At 33.7% G+C, this 17437-nt stretch overlaps 1 protein-coding gene across 1 annotated transcript in view; it reads right to left on the reverse strand.

Annotated features, from left to right (window-relative positions):
• LOC138317333 (multidrug resistance-associated protein 1-like) overlaps nt 1-17437 on the reverse strand; it is a 39136-nt gene that overhangs the window by 20217 nt on the left and 1482 nt on the right. The window contains 16 exon segments of the mRNA XM_069258919.1: nt 930-1106; nt 2310-2436; nt 2973-3042; nt 3389-3470; nt 3876-4022; nt 4263-4400; nt 4707-4840; nt 5316-5502; nt 7644-7811; nt 8918-9182; nt 9770-9907; nt 10288-10349; nt 11259-11384; nt 12709-12837; nt 14662-14790; nt 15108-15284. Of these exon segments, the coding sequence (XP_069115020.1) occupies nt 930-1106; nt 2310-2436; nt 2973-3042; nt 3389-3470; nt 3876-4022; nt 4263-4400; nt 4707-4840; nt 5316-5502; nt 7644-7811; nt 8918-9182; nt 9770-9907; nt 10288-10349; nt 11259-11384; nt 12709-12837; nt 14662-14790; nt 15108-15284 (2256 nt within the window).

Raw genomic sequence — 17437 nt, forward strand, 5'->3', positions numbered from 1 at the left:
CTGCAGAAAAAAGACACTTGTAGTAAATGAAAGGGCCATTACTCTAATAAATAACATCCACTGAAAGAGTTGATCGAACCTGGCCAGGCACTTAAGGCATTAAAGCTTGTTACCAAGTTTGATGAAAATTGGTTAATATCTATTACAGTTATTGTACGGAAGTGGCAGAAACTGACTATTTTATTTAAGCAATGGGCCATAACTCCGCTTAATAAGGTCCATCGACAGTTGCCATCGAATTTGGCCGAGTCCTTAAAGCATTTAACCTTGATACTAATTTTGAAGAAAAACGGTTAACATTTGTTACACTTATTGCACGAAAATGGCAGAAAATGACTTTTAAGTAATTCAAAGGGCCATAACTCTGCTAAATAAGGTCCATTGACAGTCCCGATCGAACTTGGCCGAGCCCTTAAGGCATTTAACCTTGTCACCAAGTTTGAAGAAAATTGATTTACCTCTCTTACCGTTATTGCATGGAAATGAAGTGTGACAGACAGACAGACAGACAGACGGACAAACCCAAATTAATATCCTCTGTTTCGGAGAAAGCGGGGAATAACAAAGTTTATAAAGGGAGAACAAAGTGATGGGATAGACAATGTTTATTAATGTCTAATATGTAGCCGAAAATTTGAGACACTTTTATATTATGAATATATATAAAGACAATTTTTTTTAAAGACAGACAGAAAGACAGACAAACAAACAGAGACAAATAATAGAGAAACATTATTTGTGAAGTGAGAAAAAATTCTAAAGGGAGACAAGTTTTATGTCAGTCTATAAAAAGGACAGAGACAAAGTTTATATCTAGTTCTTATACATGCACAGGTTCAAAGTTCTTTTCTACAAATATTGTGAACAAATTATTTCAGATAATGATTAAAGATGTATTGAATTATAATCTTGAATGGATATTATTGTACCTTTTCACCGATCTCCGTCATATCTCCTGCCGTCAGAATTTCAAGGTCAGGGCGAAGGGCACAAGCTTCCAATACATCATCATAAGTACACTGGTTCATTTCTGAGCCAAACAGGATGTTGTCCTGTACTGTTGCATTCTGGATCCAAGCCTGCTGGGGGACATAAGCTACTGACCCCTGTTTATAAATAGACAACAATAAAATTCTTATTATACATAGTCAAAGATAGACATAAGCTAGCTACCGACCCCCGTTATAAATGGACAACAATAAAATGTTGAAATTAGAACTGTAGGGCAGATTGCATACTTCAAGTGTATTTTATACAATTTTTCACCTTCAAATTGAATACCCCCACTTTGATGTCTATCAAGTTAATTAAACAAAGTTCACATAATGTAGTATTACAGGGTATATCCACCAATATGACTTTTTCCAAGTATTTCCTTGGTCATTGACATTCTAATCAGGTTATCTGATATATTGATCCCCCTTAATTCCTCTGCCCCTACAAGTCCATAATGGACTGGTCTAGTCTTTGAATTAGAAGAGCTACCGTATTCGACCATATAAGCGCCCAGGGCGCTTAAAAAATTGAAGCAACTCAGGGGGCGCTTAACAGAAACAATTCTGGACTTGCCTTTCATAAAAATATTCTACAAAGTAAGCCATAAATCAATTTGCAAGAGAAACTGGTAAGAAAAGTTTTCATATTTTCAGTTTGCATTTAATTCAAATTAAGTGAAATTGAAGCCTGAAAAGGGAGGTGTGCTTATAGGGATGGGGAGCTTTTTGGGTCGAATACGACACATGAATATGTTTTTTTCAAGGGTGAATGGGTACATTTTGTCTTTTCCAGTCAGCACCCAAACCATGACCTTCAGGTTAAACTCCCCAGCCTATAAATTAAATAAGCCTTCTAATTAGACTATCTAAACACTCTTTTTCTAAATTTTTATCTTCTGTAATGCTTGATTGGACATTCTTACTATAGACTACACATGCTACTGACCTTGACCCTGACTACACATGTTACTGACCTTGATCATGACTACACATGTCACTGACCTTGACCCTAACTACCCATGTTACTGACCTTGATCCTGACTACACATGTTACTGACCTTGACCCTAACTGCACATGCTACTGACCTTGACCCTAACTGCACATGCTACTGACCTTGATCCTAACTACACATGTTACTGACCTTGACCCTGACTACACACATGCTACTGACCTTGACCCTGACTACACTTGTTACTGACCTTGATCCTGACTACACATGTCACTGATCTTGACCCTAACTACACATGCTACTGACCTTGACCCTAACTACACATGCTACTGACCTTGACCTTGACTACACACATGCTACTGACCTTGACATTCACTTGTCCTTTGAGTTTCTCCATGTCTCCTAAGATAGATGATACAAGAGAGGATTTCCCGGAGCCGACCTGTCCGACAACGGCTATTAATTTCCCTTCTCCCACTGACAAATTGATACTGAAATATAAATTAACTAACCTTATAAGTATGGCTTGTAAGTTTAAGATAGCGTATACTTGTCCTTTTTAGCAGCTATAAAACAGAACCAATAAAAAGATTTAATAATCAAAATTTACAATTTACGATTTTGTGGGGGTTTAAATTTCGTGGGTTTTGTTTTTTGGTCTGAATCAATGTAATTACGTCCCCACAAAAATTAATCCATTTCAAAATACACACATGAACATAACTAAATAAGATATACATGTACCTTGTAACATCTCACCATGGATTTAAATCCCGACAAAAATTTATATTTTGTAATCCACGAAAATTAAACCCAGCGAAAACAAATGATTTCACAGTATTTATAACTTTGCTTCACTAAACTTGCTGAAAATCACTGCAAAGATACGCCACAGTGACAGTGCTTGTACACATTTTGTATGTGCTCTATTTTCATCTGTATCTTAAGGAATCCTACAATTGCAGTTTTGTTTTCTATATAAAAGCGAAAGAAATTATTAGAGATGATTATGATGAAATGGACATACCCTCTAAGGGCTGGTGTCAAATTTTCATCCCAACTGAAAGTTCCGTCTTTAATACTTATAGCGTCAGGATCTGCCAAGAAAGAAAGGAAATACAAAGATTTATAATTCTCTCCCTTTATTTCAAATCAAGGCATGACACTAATACAGTTCTTTGGCAGTTATATGCTTGATACCTTCAGTATAAAGTTTCTTAATCTTTTGATGAACCTGTAAGTGTCTGGCAGACATACACGTCTTATATAAGTAGTATGCCTCAAAAATGAAAAAAAAGTTATTCTCTTAGTAAAATATGTCCAAAAGTTTTGAGACACATATCTCAAGAATGTTTTCCCTCCTCTTATTTTGAACCTCTACTCTTTTCCCCTTTCTCCCTGATTTCATTGAGAAAATACAATTTTTTTTATTCACAAGCTTACCAGATCTGTTGTGTTGAACATTTTCAGGATCCAAATCACCAAGCTTCAAAAAGTCTGAGATTCTGCCAATCGAAACATTGGCCTGAAAACGATAGACCGGTACATAGCATACTGGTTATGAAGTCAAACATCAATAAAATATATGCTAAAGTACCCAAAAAGGAACTCTTTACAGAAACGTATACCTTCACTTACTTGCATTGAAAACATCATGGAATAAATCACATCTTCCAACATAATCATGATAGTTAGAATAGAACTTTTATCATATGCATAGTACTATACACATGTACTTTCAGTCAAAAAGGATGTTACAAATAATTTGTTCTAAATACTCAACTAAATACTCAAAGAAGATATTACAGGATCTTATAAAGTTATCCCACCTATAAACACAATAAAACATTCCTGTTCTAAGGCTGGAAGATTTCACTGTTGAAATTTCAGGGGTATACAGGTGTATGAAACTTTTCATACATTTACTTACCTGTACAATGTATGACACCATCATAGGCAAAAGATTGATAGGGAAACGTAAAATGTTGAACAATGACAACGACACAAATGCCTTCCCAGCGTCCAGGTAGTGTTCATCAGACGCCAAAATGTAGGTTGCAAATGTAGCTAAGGTTACCTGAAAACAATACATATGTTACAATTGTTTTCAACAATTCCGCAGAAGTATCAGCCATTTTAGATCATAGAAAATAGAGTGGGAAAGCATTGAAAAGTAAGGATTTTAAGAACATAAAACTGAAAATGAAAAAGAGAAAAAACATCACATAAAATTACTTTTAGAACTTAACTTTTTAAACATTTTATTCTCTCTTACAGGTCGATAGATAATTCCGATAATGGTGTCTAAATTACTTACCAGAAATGGAGCACAAGTGAAGGAAAAGGTACTAAAGGCCTGTAGATATGCATATTTCTTAAGGATATCCAGTTCCTTGTTACGTAATTCCAAAATTTTATCCTGGAAAGACGGCTCCCAGGCATATAGCTTCAGAACCTGTTAAAACAATGAAACTCATAATCAGGAGAGATAAATCAACAAAGGGAAATAATTCAGGACAAAACAAAATATACACAGACAAGGAAGATAAATCAACAAAGGGAGATAATTTCAGACAAAAATTATATTGACAGGCAAGGGAAGATAAAGCAACAAAGGGAAATAATTCAGGACAAAACAAAATATACACAGACAATTTGACTGATTGAAGGACTTTTGTTGGATCTACCCCACAACAATTAGCTGACATTGGAGATGGAGGTGAGGGGTCAGAGGACTAATTATATATTCATATGAACCTACCTTCATCCCATTCAGAACTTCACTCATTAGTTTCAGTCTTTTATCTTTGATCTTCATCAAATTCACCTGGAGTTTTCTTTGTTTTATAGAGATAAAACCGTTAACGGGGATGAGTAAAATCATCACGCCCAAACCTGCATAAGAAACATAGAAATTTATTTACAATTACAAAAAATGATATAAGAGACAACATTTTTTGCATGCTAACAATTTTCCTCTCTATGAATTTTTATTCCTTTGATATTATCATTATATTTTATATACACAAGGACCCTTGGAATAATTATCTAGCCTTGGAATAAATACTTTACTTAGTATGTAGAATTTCACTAAAGAAATTTCAAAACAAGTTTGCAAAGATTAATTTCAAAACAAGTTTGCAAAGATTAATAGAAGTTTGTGAATTTCAAAACTGAATGGAATTTTCTATCAGAATAAATCATGTAATTACTAATTCATGAAAATAAACATTTGTGAACTTATTTGGATCACAAAATTGAAAATTCTCTAATTAAAGAAAATTGTCCTCGAAAGAAAATTGTTTTACAGAAAGCTTACCAAATAAGGGATAGAAAGGAATGTAGAAATGAAGGAAGAGATGAAACTGACCTGCTAGAACTGAAACTCCAAGCTGATTCCAAAGTAGCCACATAGCCAGTATAATCTGTACGGGGGCAGACCACAACATCCACAAGTAGCCAGACAGATCCTGCATTCTCTGACAGTCGACAGACATCAGATTTACAATCTCACCGACTGTCTTCTGTTTCTTCGCCTCACTGTTCATCACTAGTGACTGGAAAAACAGCGCAATAGCCATCTTTATTTAAATATCCTTGAATACAATGTCAATAAATGTCTACCACAATTTTTTTTTAATAAAATTTTGTATTATACTGTTGTTATATATTGTAAATTTATAGAGATACCCACCTTTTACTATACAGCTGTTCTATGTAAGATTTATAGATACCTACCTTTTTATATACAGCTGTTATAAGTAAGATTTATAGATACCCACCTTTTTATATACAGCTGTTCTATGTAAGATTTATAGATACCCACCTTTTTATATACAGCTGTTCTATGTAAGATTTATAGATACCTACCTTTTTATATACAGCTGTTCTATGTAAAGATTTATAGATACCTACCTTTTTATATACAGCTGTTCTATATGTAAGATTTATAGAATACCCACCTTTTTATATACAGCTGTTCTATGTAAGATTTATAGATACCCACCTTTTTATATACAGCTGTTATAAGTAAGATTTATAGATACCCACCTTTTTATATACAGCTGTTCTATGTAAGATTTATAGATACCTACCTTTTTATATACAGCTGTTATATGTAAGATTTATAGATACCCACCTTTTTATATACAGCTTTCTATGTAGTAAGATTTATAGATACCCACCTTTTTATATACAGCTGTTCTATGTAAGATTTATAGATACCCACCTTTTTATATACAGCTGTTTATATGTAAGATTTATAGATACCCACCTTTTTATATACAGCTGTTATAAGTAAGATTTATAGATACCCACCTTTTTATATACAGCTGTTCTATGTAAGATTTATAGATACCCACCTTTTTATATACAGCTGTTATAAGTAAGATTTATAGATACCCACCTTTTTATATACAGCTGTTCTATGTAAGATTTATAGATACCCACCTTTTTATATACAGCTGTTATAAGTAAGATTTATAGATACCCACCTTTTTATATACAGCTGTTCTTATGTAAGATTTATAGATACCCACCTTTTTATATACAGCTGTTATAAGTAAGATTTATAGATACCACCTTTTTATATACAGCTGTTTATGTAAGATTTATAGATACCACCTTTTTATATACAGCTGTTTATGTAAGATTTATAGATACCTTACCTTTTTTATATACAGCTGTTATAAGTAAGATTTATAGATACCCACCTTTTTATATACAGCTGTTCTATGTAAGATTTATAGATACCTACCTTTTTATATACAGCTGTTATATGTAAGATTTATAGATACCTACCTTTTTATATACAGCTGTTTCTAGTAAGATTTATAGATACCTACCTTTTTATATACAGCTGCTGTTCTAATGTAAAGATTTATAGATACCCACCTTTTTATATATACAGCTGTTATAGTAAGATTTATAGATACCTACCTTTTTATATACAGCTGTTCTATGTAAGATTTATAGATACCTACCTTTTTATATACAGCTGTTATAAGTAAGATTTATAGATACCCACCTTTTTATATACAGCTGTTATAAGTAGATTTATAGATACCTACCTTTTTATATACAGCTGTTCTATGTAAGATTTATAGATACCCACCTTTTTTATATACAGCTGTTATAATGTAAGATTTATAGATACCTACCTTTTTATATACAGCTGTTTATGTAAGATTTATAGACACCTACCTTTTTATATATAGCTGTTATATGTATAAGATTTATAGATACCTACCTTTTTATATACAACCGTACTGTTATTAGTAAGATTTATAGATACCTACCTTTTTATATACAGCTGTTATAAGTAAGATTTATAGATACCCACCTTTTTTATATACAGCTGTTATAATAAGATTTATAGATACCCACCTTTTTATATACAGCTGTTATAAGTAAGATTTATAGATACCCACCTTTTTATATACAGCTGTTATAAGTAAGATTTATAGATACCCACCTTTTTATATACAGCTGTTATAAGTAAGATTTATAGATACCCACCTTTTTATATACAGCTGTTATAAGTAAGATTTATAGATACCCACCTTTTTATAAACCGCTGTTATACAGTAAGATTTATAGATACCCACTTTTTATATCCAGCTGTTTATTAAGTAAGATTTATAAGATACCTACCTTTTTATATGTACAGCTGTTATAAGTAAGATTTATAGATACCCACCTTTTTATAAACCGCTGTTATAAGCGCTGATCGTATCCTCATTCCTGTTGTCATGCCGATGTGGAAGTTTTGATGGAAACACAGAGACTGTACGGTAGCCACAACGAAGAAAGAGGCTGCATACACGTAACCCTTCCAAGCCTGTTCATTCTCCTTGTTCTGTGTATACTATTGAATGGATGATAAGGATAGGCATCTATTTAATACACAACTTTTAAAATATGTAGTTTACAGGAACTTAGGGATTGACTTATTTTGAGTAGGGTAAAGTTATTAACTATTAGCAGTGGAGATAAACCATTATTATTGGAAAGGAACATTGACTTATTTTGGATTATTTTGAGTAGGGGAGGACAACCAGGAACACTTATTTTGAGTAGGGGAGGGGAGACAACCAGGGAGACAACAGGCACACCTTATTTTGAGTAGGGGAGACAACCAGGACATTGACTTATTTTGAGTAGGGGAGACAACCAGGAACATTGACTTATTTTGAGTAGGGGAACAACCAGGAACATTGACTTATTTTGAGTAGGGGACAACCAGGAACATTGACTTATTTTGAGTTGAGGGAGACAACCAGGAACATTGACTTATTTTAGAGTAGGGGAGACAACCAGGAACATTGACTTATTTTGAGTAGGGGAGACCACCAGGAACATTGACTTATTTTGAGTAGGGGAGACAACCAGGAACATTGACTTATTTTGAGTAGGGGAGACAACCAGGAACATTGACTTATTTTGAGTAGGGGAGACAACCAGGACACATTGACTTATTTTGAGTAGGGGAGACAACCAGGCACATTGACTTATTTTAAGTAGGGAGGAGACACAAGAACACATGACATTGACTTATTTTGAGTAGGGGAGACAACCAACATGACATACATTAAATTTTAGTAGGGGAGACAACCAGGACATTAATTTATTGAATAGGGGAGACAACCAGGAACATTGACTTATTTTGAGTAGGGGAGACAACACATTGAATTATTTAGTAGGGGAGACAACCAGGAACATTAACTTATTTTGAGTAGGGGAGACAACCAGGAACATTACTTATTTTGAGTAGGGGAGACAACCAGGAACATTGACTTATTTTGAGTAGGGGAGACAACCAGGAACATTGACTTATTTTGAGTAGGGGAGACCACCAGGAACATTGACTTATTTTGAGTAGAGGAGACCACCAGGAACATTGATTTTATTTTGAGTAGGGGAGACAACCAGGTATATTGAATTTATTTTTAAGAAGGGGAGACAACCAGGAACTTTTACTTACCCTAAAAGAGTGGGACTGACGAATTGTAAAAGATCATACAAGAATTTACATCCCCATGCTCTCAGAAAGTCAAGTCCATACACTCGGACCAACACTCTGAACAGTGAAGCTTTGCTCTTCTTTTTTTCCACTTTTATTCCGCGGAATTCTACTTCAGAAGTTTCTGTTCTCTGTCGCAGAAGTGGTGTTTTCTCTGAGGCGCGTCTCTCTTCCTGTATGTTTGACCGTGGTTGATTAAACACTACATTCATACTTCTGTAAAACAAACACATTTGTCTGTCATTTTTTCATTATAGAAGTATGATTGCTTCTGGAATTTTTTTTATTCAAATGCTGATTCATTAATATTGTTGCCAATATAATCATTAATGGCATTCACTTTTAATTTTTTAAATGATTACAAAGCATTAATGCATTAAAATTCCAATTCAACAATTCATGAAATAGTAAACATCTAGGATTTCCTTAAAACATGAAATGACTATTAGATGAAAATGCTTCTGCCTCCATTGTAGATAAGACTAATTGATACCTAATAAAATTTGTGCGCTTGACTATTGTTTCTATTAGTGATAAAATAGCTAAATATTAATTCAAAAACATGTCTCAAAACCGATTGATAGTAGATCAGTTTTAATGTCCAATTAATCGATTGTGATTTTTCTGAATGATTCCCAACACTATTAAATGGATACATACTCGTAAGGGAACTAACTTTGTAATATGCAAAGACGGAATAGGAAACATGGGGAAAGGACAAAATGACATGATAGGGGCATAAAATTTACAACTAATGAGCAAGAATTCTGGAACAATGGTTCTAAGACACGAAAATTACTTACTCTCTTGCCTTCCACTTTTCCAACTCTTCCCTCCAAGCTTTGGCAAATTTTGGGTTAACTGTATCATGTGTATCACGAGGGTTCATGTCCCAAATATCGTCTTCCGTTAAGTCTTTCTTATACCCAGAAAACACCAGTCTGGACAGAAAAACATCATTATTACTCTACTATTAGTCAGATTCAGTCCTATTTTTATGTTCTAATCATCATCATTTCAGCACTGCCTTATTTTCCAGATTGAGGCATGCTTTAGCAAGAAACAATTTTTTGAAGAAATGCTATAATTTTCAAAGCATCTAAAGAAGTTGTATGTTTCAGATGGTATACAGTGTCCTTATATGTAGGTATCTTGATAGTTTTTACTTGGTGAAACATCAATCAAAACATTTATTTTCTTAACTTGAAAATTTTTTGTAAAAGATTACCAAAACCAGATAACATTGCTTTTAGCATTTTTTTCCTCCACTTTTCTTCATTAAATAAATTTCATATTAAAAAGACTCATATATTTTACTTACGGATTCATCCACCAAAACACTAGTCTGCTTAAGAAGGAAGAAGAAATTTCTGGGCATGGTTTCTGTAGAAAAAAAAGTAACAGATCAGCATGTTTGGTGTGTATGCAGTGTAACAATCTTCAAATAACACAAGAGGCCCGAGAAACTTTTATCAGTTACCTGGATGTTTCGGTTCACACACATGTCCTAAAGGAATGCTATAGGCAATAGCCTATTTTGCTCAACCCAATACAGAATAGAGATGCTAAGAGAATTATGCATTTAGAAGTTGCAGAGATCAAGACACTTATATCAATATTGTCAAATTGACACTTCTCCACTTTTGAATAACAATGTAAATTATGGATATTATCTGTGAAATAAAATAAATTACCATAAACTACAGTAATCTATGGATACCTGGTTGTCTCCCCTACTCAAAATATGTCAATGTTCCTGGTTGTCTCCCTTATTCCAAATAAGTCAACTTTCCTGGTTGTCTCCCCATTTCAAAGAAAGTCAATGTTCCTGGTTGTCTCCCCAATTCAAAATTTGTCAATGTTCCTGGTTGTCTCCCCTATTCAAAATTTGTCAATGTTCCTGTTGTCTCTCCTATTCAAAATTTGTCAATGTTCATGGTTGTCTCCCTTATTCAAAATAAGTCAACTTTCCTGATTTTTTCCCCTATTCACATTAAGTCAATTCTCAACTATTCACAGTAAGTCAATCTTCCTGGTTCTCAACTATTCACAGTAAGTCAATCTTCCTGTTTATCTCCCCCTACTTAAAATAATTTATTGTTTCTGGTTGTTTTTTCCCCACCCAAAATAAATCAATTTCCTAGTTGTCTCCCTCTACTTAATACAAGTCAAAGTCTATATACAAGTAAGTAATAGACTTGATATACCTTAAAAATATACTCCATAGTTAACATTTGTAGCTGGTAAATACATTGACGTAAGATTAGGATAGAGCCTGTAACATATATGTACCTGTCCTAATTGTTGATATCCCCGACGAGTGATTTTCTCTGCAAAGCAGTGTAAAATGAACTGTAGGAATAGAGCTCCCCAATACACATAGAACATGATAAAGGTATACAGGTCATCTTCATACTCCTGTGGAAACAAAACACAATTTTAGACAACAATAACAAGTAATCTTATTAAAATGCAGATCCTTATAATTATTATTTCTACGTTTGATAAGAGGATCTGACAACATCCCATTAGGGATCACGTCAAAATGACCTTTGGAAATGGTCAATCAAATTGGCACTGCCAGAATCTTAACTGGGGACGAAGTAGTTTGAAAAAGATGTCCGAACAACTTTCGTGTACATAGTCATCCTGTCCAAAGTGCACAACAAAGCTAAATGAATATGCATAATGGGACGAAATGGCGTTATCAATTGACATAGCAATGTGAAGAAAATGTATTTGATCTGAAGTACACATGGTAAAAGGTCATCTGAACATGACCTCTTATGGAATGTTGTCAGATCCTCTATTGAAGAGAGTGGTAATAATGATCTGTATTTTAATCAGATTGCAATAACACACATTCAGAAAACCACAAGACACTGTATTAGTGAACAGTAAGAGACAAATTTATATCATAATCCCTTTTTTCAGTTCAGAAAAATTATTTCTGATGGGGTGTTCTTTAGTGGGAGAGGGGAAGAACTGTTGGGATTATGAGTTTTGTTTTAATATACTTATGTACATTTCAAATACTTATAATATATGCTTTGCCTAGCTGTAACCCTTTGTAAGATATTACCATTAGATCTATTTTCCAATCTTTTGTATATAATGTTTTGTAAAAGTTATTAACTATTGGTAACTTTTCTAGGATTTTCATACAAAATGGTTTGACTTCTTTTTGTACAGTTTCAATATTGAAAACTTTGATGAGATTTTATTAAAATCTATAATTGAACAGTTTGGAAACTGTAACTTTTGTATGTTTTTACTCTTCAGGGGTCGACACTAACAACAGCCTGGCAGCCCAGGGTTGCCTGAAAAAAACTGGGCTGCCAGAAAGTCAAAGTGCAGTAGCCCTGCAGGCTGCCTGTTATATTTCAGACATGTGCATGTGTAAGGAAGAAAAGTGTATGCTTTGAGATTTGCAAATTCAGTACTAAAATTCACTAGAATGCAGGAAATTGAAATTTTTCCTGGGGGTAAATCTTTCAGACCCCTAAATTATATACTGGTCGCTTCTTTGGCCCTCATATCCGATGGCCCCCACAACAGAATCAGGGCTGCCAAGGATAACAACATGGCAGCCCTCTGGTCTGCTAAGGTGAAAAAGTTAGCGTCTACCTCTGGTCTTAGACTAGAACTGTTTGTCTACATTTTGTATGATTTTACTGTTTCACTAAAACTGTTTGCCTACCTTTTGTATGATTTTACTGTTTCACTAAAACTGTTTGCCTACCTTTTGTATGATTTTACTGTAGAATGGTACTATTCCAGCAACAGTCATTAGAAACCAGTACAGAAACAAAATTCCTGATGTGATAAACCCTCTTCTCTTCTCAAGCTGGATCAGTAGCGCTGTTAGTGCCTGTGGAAACAAATACATTCAATGTAATGTCAACAATCCGAAGCTTTCTGACATTAAATCCGTATTTTAAAAAAATCTTATATGATTAAGTAGATTTTTAAAAGGCATTTTCATCATAAGAAACATGTCATTTCCTTTGGCTTTAAGTACTGTATTTGACCCAATAAGCGCCCATGTCCCTATAAGCCCCCCCTCCCCCTTTTTGAGGCCTCAATTTCAATTGCCTAGGCATAAATAAGTACCAAAATTACATAAAACGGTATAAATTTGCAATAATTTTGACTTATTAGCACCTTTTCATTTTTACCAATTTTTTAAGCACCCTGGGCGCTTATTGGGTCGAATACGATAATACTGTTTATCAAAATACCGTGTATTGGCTAGTTTTTCAAGTGAAATAATCATACTTTATCAGATAATGAGGAATTAAATGACACAAAACTGGCCACTAAAAAATTTGCTACAATGTGAATTTATGGTGACATTCAATTCACCTTTTTGTGTAAGACTCAGAAATAACTTGTTAGAAGCATGACCAGTTGTTATTTGTGCAGATGGCAGTTACATTTCGCAAAATTACAAGTAAAATGTATTGAAGATTTCTATACAGGAAAAGTAGAACAGCAGATATTTGTGATGGCAGGCGAGAGATTTTTGTAAGAAAACACAAATAAAAAATTGATCACCTTAATGGCCTTGTCAATACCGCACTAAATTGTCTAACTTTATGTTTAAGATCGAGATATGTGTAACACAATATACTCCAGCCCAAGAATTTCATCCTTCAATGTCCTTGAGAAAAACAGTGATCTCTTATTTACCTGCTAGGCTGTTATATAAAGTTATCTCCCCTTACATTCTTATTTTCATCGTCTTAAGGTAGGTCCATACTTTTGAAAATCGCGCCAATTCATATGACGCTATACCGGAAGTTGCGAGAGGGTTGTTTTGAATTCCAGAAATGGTTTCCGATACGCCACGACATCACTTGGATATTTTTTCAATTGGCGAAAATTGTCTACATATAATATTGAATGTTTAAAATCATTAAATAAATCAAATAAAAGCAGTGAAGTGAAAATTATATGCTATCTCTGAGGTTTTTGCGGTCCCTGTCGTAAATGGGAATGGATTTTTTAAACACCGGAAGTGTCGTTCGTCGCTATAAATCATAAGAGGGGATCCGGCCGGACCGAAATTCCGGAATTCTAAAAAAAATCGCATACGGATTTCCTTTAAACACACAAATTTGGAGAAAATCATAAAAACAAACAGACATAAACCAGTATAATATCACAAAAACGTATGAACTGATGATAGCTACCTTAACACAAAAAATGTAATCCAGTACATGTAAAGTGACAATATATTAATTTCTAATCCAAAATATTGTATCAGTGTGTGAGGTATGTTTAAACGTGGATATACGTATTAGTGAGAGCATGATTTCGCGATTTGCACGCATTAAAACTTTCATGGTGTTGTTATTTTAGCATCTGATACACTTTGTACTTTTAATTACAACAAAGTCTATCCACATACAAAATATCATGTGTGGGGAAAATTTTCTTGATTAAAGTACTTTCATGTACTTAGCGAAAATTTTCCTCTTGCATAAATTTCCACATAATTAATATTACAGTATTAACAAGATCTACCAATTGTGACACGTGCTGTCACATAAAGTTCCCCCAATCTCACCACTGCCTAATTTGACAAGAGTGACCTCCCTTGGGGGAATTTGATTACGTAATGAAGTAAGTTTTGATATTTATTGAAATAAAATCTCTAAAGTAGCAAATAAGTTCTTGACGGATAACTTACAAATGAGGCAACTTTTATGGCATCAGCAAGAAATAATGCTGTTGGGACTTCTTTGTTGTTGTCTGCCTGATCACTGCCTAGTTTTATCATCTCAATCGCCGTAATGAAGAATAATACTAAACTTAAGGCCTGAAATTAAAACAGAAAAAAGTTTAATTTCAAAAGTCAAAGTAAAATCAATTAATATAAGAATTTTTCTTTAAAAATCATCCTATGACTTTTTCAAACTAATTTTAAAAGTAAATTCCTTCAACTGTCATCTCCAATAGATAATTAATCAAAGAGTTTTGAAAGTTTTGAAGGTAATCGAGATAACGACTAATACTTTAATACTTTCTCCGAAAAGTATGACGTTACGCTCGTAAATGCATGACGTCATAATCAATACCTACCCACAAGGGTAGATAACTCTGTAAAATGCAAATATAGAATAAAGGTATACTCACGGTTTTGGTGATGTTAAGACTAGAGAGAGGAAGAGGTATGGAGTTGGAACTACAGAGTCCATAGAGGTAGAATGGCAGAGTCAACCATAGGAAGCCACATGGAACCCACACCAGTAGAGTATTCTGGGAACACTCCGTGAATTGTGGGTAGGAACTGTTGAACAGCAAATTATCATCCTAAAAATAAAAATAATACATTGATTACTATATATATCTTTGTATAGTAAAAAGCGTGCTGATGTAACAAGCTGAAAAGCCAATATATAGTGCAAAATTTTTGGTTGGTCAGTTGCAGAATAGCTTGTATACAAGGTGTACTGCATATACCATATTTGCCTTAAATAGCGCTAGCACTCGGGCTCTTATTACGGAACCAAAATATAAGATGTGGATGAAAAACCTCTAAAAAGTCTGCTAAGTTTTAACTCTTTCTTAATTTACAGCACATTAAAAAACCTGTCACATTTAGCATGCATATGCCTTTTTTCCTTAGAGATGCATCATTTTACCTCATGATTCACACGTGACAGATTTGCAAGTTCATGTAATATGAGATACAAAATTGATGCTCTAAGTATCACACAGCTGTATAACATCATTAAATCTATGGGATGGGGGTAGGCAGTCTGCGACTTTAAGCACTAGTCCGATGCCCATGACTAGAAAAATAAATATTTTATATCTGGACTATTGCTTATTGCAATTACAATGAACTAGTCTGATTGGGCTTGTGGCTTCCCGCCAAATTAAAATTGTTTTAAAATACTATATCTGCAGTGGTCAATTGCAGTTTTAACACATTTTGAGTGCATTAAGGCTGTTCTTTGGGGAAAAATAGTAAACTAATGATGACTGAAGTGCTGAAGCAAAACACCTGTATATTTATATTGGACTAGTGTTTAAATAGCTGAACTAGTAAATTTTGAGGTTTTCTAGTCCAAAGGACTAGCAGTGAAAAAAGTTAAAGTCACAGACTGGGTAAGGTGGGCGTTTATATATATGTAACTTCAACTCCTTCTCCAGCTGAGGGAAGGGTCACTAATTATAGCATTTATAGTAAAGTAATGCTTATTTGTGTGCTTTGGAAATCTGTACCATGTTGTGTTTAGTCTCCTTGTGATAGTGATGTTGCATTGGGTCACCAAGTATAAGTGGGAAGTCGACTTGCTCATCTTATAGTGCGATCTCACCAAAGCATACTGCCAAGAACATAAAACATTCCACCCATTTGGTCACATTTAATGATTATACTGACAACAGACAAAGCAAGTCATCAAAAGTTGAACATTAATTATAGGCATGATCATAATCTACCACTTTATTGACTATGGTGTACCTATCCCTGCCAGGGGACAGAACTCTGCTAAACATTCTTTGTAGCCTGTATCACTGAAGTTCCATGGAATTTTGATTGATTTCTTTTGCGTAATATTTCCTATAATCCAGCAATGAATATTAAGGGAAACATCCAATGTAAAACAGCACATTCATAATATCAACAACATGATGATATTGGGGGTTATTTGGGCTCACCCTGAATGTGATATTGTATATAACATTTTAATAGAAGTATTTAAGACAAGTCATAATGATGAAAATCTAAAAAAAAAAAATCTTATTCTTTATAATTCAACCTTTGAACTTTGACCTGATCATCCAGTAGCCTTAATTACTATATATTGTGAAACAGAAATATATGTTTCAAAGAATTTTCAAGATTCCACCCTGCTGACTGTGGATCTTTAATTTTGAACAATTTTTATTACACAAAAAATTAACAATACCTAATTCATTCCATCTATCTTAACTATTACAGATTACAATTACAGATTACAAAAAAAAATCATTCATGAAAAGCAGATATTGAAACAGGCAGGTGAGACTTGTTTTTTTTTTTTAATTTTAAATCACAAAAAACTTGATCTCCTTCATGACCTAATCCAATAATATTAGATCTCGATATTGAGAAACTTTACGTAATGATCAAAAGTGTCTCGTCGTGCTATACCTCTAACATTGTTGGAGTACTTCATGACCCTGTTGATATAGTACTAAATTGTTTATAAATTTATTGTTTCATACTGAGATATGTGTAACATGTACACTATCTTTTAATTCAAGAATTTCATCCCACATTTTCTTTTTTTTTGTGGGGGGGGGGGGGGTGAAATGTGCTCTCTTAATTACCAGGATCCTGTTACCGGTACATAAAGTTATCTCCCCTTATATTTTTAGTTTATAAAGTTATCTCCCATTATATTTTTAATGCCATAGAAAAAAAAACAAAGCTGTGAGAACATATACATTGATTTTATGCATATATGGGTAAG

The sequence above is a fragment of the Argopecten irradians genome, chromosome 3, assembly GCF_041381155.1.
Source record: "Argopecten irradians isolate NY chromosome 3, Ai_NY, whole genome shotgun sequence".
NCBI classification, from domain to species: Eukaryota; Metazoa; Mollusca; class Bivalvia; order Pectinida; family Pectinidae; genus Argopecten; species Argopecten irradians.